General features: G+C 59.9%; 1 protein-coding gene across 4 annotated transcripts in view; it reads right to left on the bottom strand.

Annotated features, from left to right (window-relative positions):
• The window catches only part of G6PD (glucose-6-phosphate dehydrogenase), a 14,395-nt gene extending 12,349 nt beyond the window's left edge, over nt 1-2,046 (bottom strand). The window contains exons 1-2 of one of the 4 annotated variants that reach the window (XM_011375569.2): nt 1,843-2,046; nt 855-982 (exon numbers count right to left, since the gene is read on the bottom strand). In XM_011375569.2, coding sequence (XP_011373871.1) covers nt 855-982; nt 1,843-1,954 — 240 coding nt within the window. In that variant the 5' untranslated portion in view covers nt 1,955-2,046. The other 3 variants (XM_011375570.2, XM_011375572.2, XM_011375571.2) reach the window with 3 other exon arrangements.
• Between the last annotated feature and the right edge of the window lie 869 nt (nt 2,047-2,915).

The raw sequence follows: 2,915 nt of genomic DNA on the forward strand, positions 1-2,915 counted from the left end.
GGGGGCTGTGACGTGGAAGGCGCAGAGAGCCAACGTCTATTATCTCTTATCTAGTTTGGATGAAACTTTTGCTCAAGATTATACAATAAGTTACGGGTAAAAATGGCCATGTGATGCTTAGCAGATTCTTGGTCACGTCCAAGGTTAAGAGTGAAAAGGGGAGGCCGCTTTTACTTCCAGATAACCCTGGCAGCTCGTCTCACCAGTCCCCCCTGTCCCCACCTTGCCACTCGGCAGATCTCGTTTCCACACGGCACACTGGGAGGGGGCTTTAGTGTGGAGACCCTGGTCTTTCCTATCAGAGCAAAATGGCAGTGCCTCCGGCTAGACAGCGGGCTGGGTCAGCAGGCCTTGGAAGTTGGGGCTAAGAGATAATATTCGAAGAAAGCTCGAGTGTTTGTTCCCAGGGAACTTGACGTAGTAGAGACAGACAAGGTGGGGACTGAGCCTTCGATCCTGCCTCTAGAACTAACCGACTGTGTGACATTCGTTAAGCCATAAAAAGGTTTGAAAAAGATACACACAGAATGAACAGCCTCCCCCGTCTGCCTCTCAGTTTTCCCCACGGAGGAGGAAGTTCAATCAGATAGCTCCCGAGGGCCATCCAGCTCCGGGACACCGGTCTGCGTCAACCGCTGGGCAGAGTTTAGAAATGCCTCATGGCTGTGTACACAAGCTGGTGCCGGGGTGATAGTGGCACATGGCAGGAGCAAGAGGGACAACCCAAGTGAGCAGAGCCCATGTGGCCCCACGACAATCAGTTGGGAAAGCTCAGGCACCCAGCAGGAAGGGACCTGAAGCGATGTCACACTGTAAGTTTAGCTTTTAAGACGTGGGGCCTGGGGGAGACTTACCGATGCACCCATGATGATGAAGATATGTGTATCGGACTGATGGAAGGTATCATCCTGGTACAGCTCTTCCCGCAGGATCCCGCACACCTGGGTCCGGCTCAGGGCCACTTGTTCTGCCATTATGCTCTCTGGTGAAAGACAGACTTGTTGACAAGGCACGAGAACAGAAGGGCTTTGAGAAGTCGGCCCCTTTGATCGAGGGGTCTTTTGGGTTTTTATCCAGCTAAAGTCTGATTATTTGAAACCACTGGCCGTGAAGGGTGGGGCGGGATGGCTGGGAAGTTAGAAACTGCTGGCTCTGAGCTCCGGCCATACTCCCCAGGCAGCCTTCTTTCACCGCGTACATTACAAAATTACCCAGAGCGCTAGTGGATTCCAACTAGAGCCTCAGTTCCGAGGGACTGAGTAAGCCTGTGCCGGGACACTGCGCCGCCCGCCTAGGTTCGTCTCACCCTGGAATCGGGTGGAAACTCCACAATGAGCTGAAGCGTGTTTAGACTCTGCTGCTCCAGCCCTCCTCCTGCCAAGCTGGGACACCCGGGCGAGCAAGTCCCTGGTCCTCTCAGGGTCTTGGTCTCCTCAAGGGTCCCACGGGATGCGTTAATACCCTTTGATTATGCCCGCCTCTCAAGAATGGCAAATCGGAGGGCCTCACGGCGCGGCGTGCCCCTCCGCCGGCGTGGCGCCCGCCCACTTCGTTACCCGAGCCTCGCCGTTGCCGCCACTGCCTGTCACGCTCGCAGGCCCAGAGTTCCCGGCCGTTTCCGGGGCCTGAGACCTGCCGGTCCATGTAACCAGCGGGGGCGGGCACCTGATCTGAGCTGACCGCCTCAGGCGAGGAGCGCGGGCGGAGACTCCATGCGTCCCTCCCTCGCGGGGCGGGGAGCGGGCAGGTGCGCGCGCATCCCAAGCCGGTCCGCGCGCGAGTTTCACGCGCGAGGTCCCCGCGCGAGGTCTCTTCCCTTGGCCCGCCTCGCCCCTTGGGCACCTGCGCTGTCTCCTGGGCCGCGAGCATCCCGCTGTCCCCGGTGCCGCTGTGTCGCGTCCCCGATGCCTCGCGGGTCAGCGTGCAGCGCCGCGCCATTTGCCAACGTCTCCATCGCTGGCCCGGCTCCGCCCCTACAGCCTTGGCTTTCTCCCCCGCCCCAGGCGGCCCGGCGCCCTCGCTGAGGGCTCCACTTCCGCTGGTAGCGTGGCCACGCCCCTCGGCTCCGTTTGTGGGCGGGGCCGGCTTCAGCCACGCCCCCTCCCCGGACCCGTAGCCCACTCGGGTCAAGCCAGCCCTATTTGACAGCTTCCTCGTGGATCCTCCCCTGGCGGGGGTGGGGCGACCGAGCGCCGCCGCCGGAGAGACAAGGGAGAGTGTGGGTTTACGCCGAAAAGTAGCGGGTGGTGCACATATCACTGGGGAGCATCCTGCAGGCCGGCCGAGGCTGGCGGGCTCAGACTTCCCTTTGGGATTCCCCCTTGAACCTCTTTACAGCCTCCTCGGCGGGGGCGGGGCTTGTGTATTTTACTTCCGGATCCCACAGCTACGACAACGGAAGCCGGAAGTGGGAATTTTGGCAGGGGGAGAAGGGAAGGGCGACCGCGGAACCCGGACTTTCTCGGCGCGACGGGGCTCGAGGAGCGCTCGCGGCCCACTGCTCCCGCCCTTCTCACGTCGGACCGATTCTGCTGACAGGTGTGGTCTTCTCCCCCAAAGACAGGGTACCATCGGTGGGCGTTCCGCCGCTTCCTAGAGTCCCCTGGACGACCAGGCTTCCCCCTCCTTTTGGGCCCCGGTCCGTTTCTGCCACCCGTTTCTAGCGCACTGGCCCAGGCGGGCCGATGCAGAACCCAGGTTACTTTGGCGGCGAGCGGGACTGTTTCCGCCTGTCCCTCCTCCGCTAGCGCGGAGTCTGACCACACCCCTAGTTCGTGGATGACTCTAGTTCGGAGACATTTTCTGTTCATCAAACTTGATTGCATTTGAGGTAGTTAAATTCTTTAAAAAGATCTCAAATAGAGTGTGGCAGCTAAGTAGCTTACCTCATATGCCTCCGATTGCTCACTTTTCAA

This window comes from Pteropus vampyrus, unplaced genomic scaffold (genome assembly GCF_000151845.1).
Source record: "Pteropus vampyrus isolate Shadow unplaced genomic scaffold, Pvam_2.0 Scaffold275, whole genome shotgun sequence".
Lineage (NCBI taxonomy): Eukaryota > Metazoa > Chordata > Mammalia > Chiroptera > Pteropodidae > Pteropus > Pteropus vampyrus.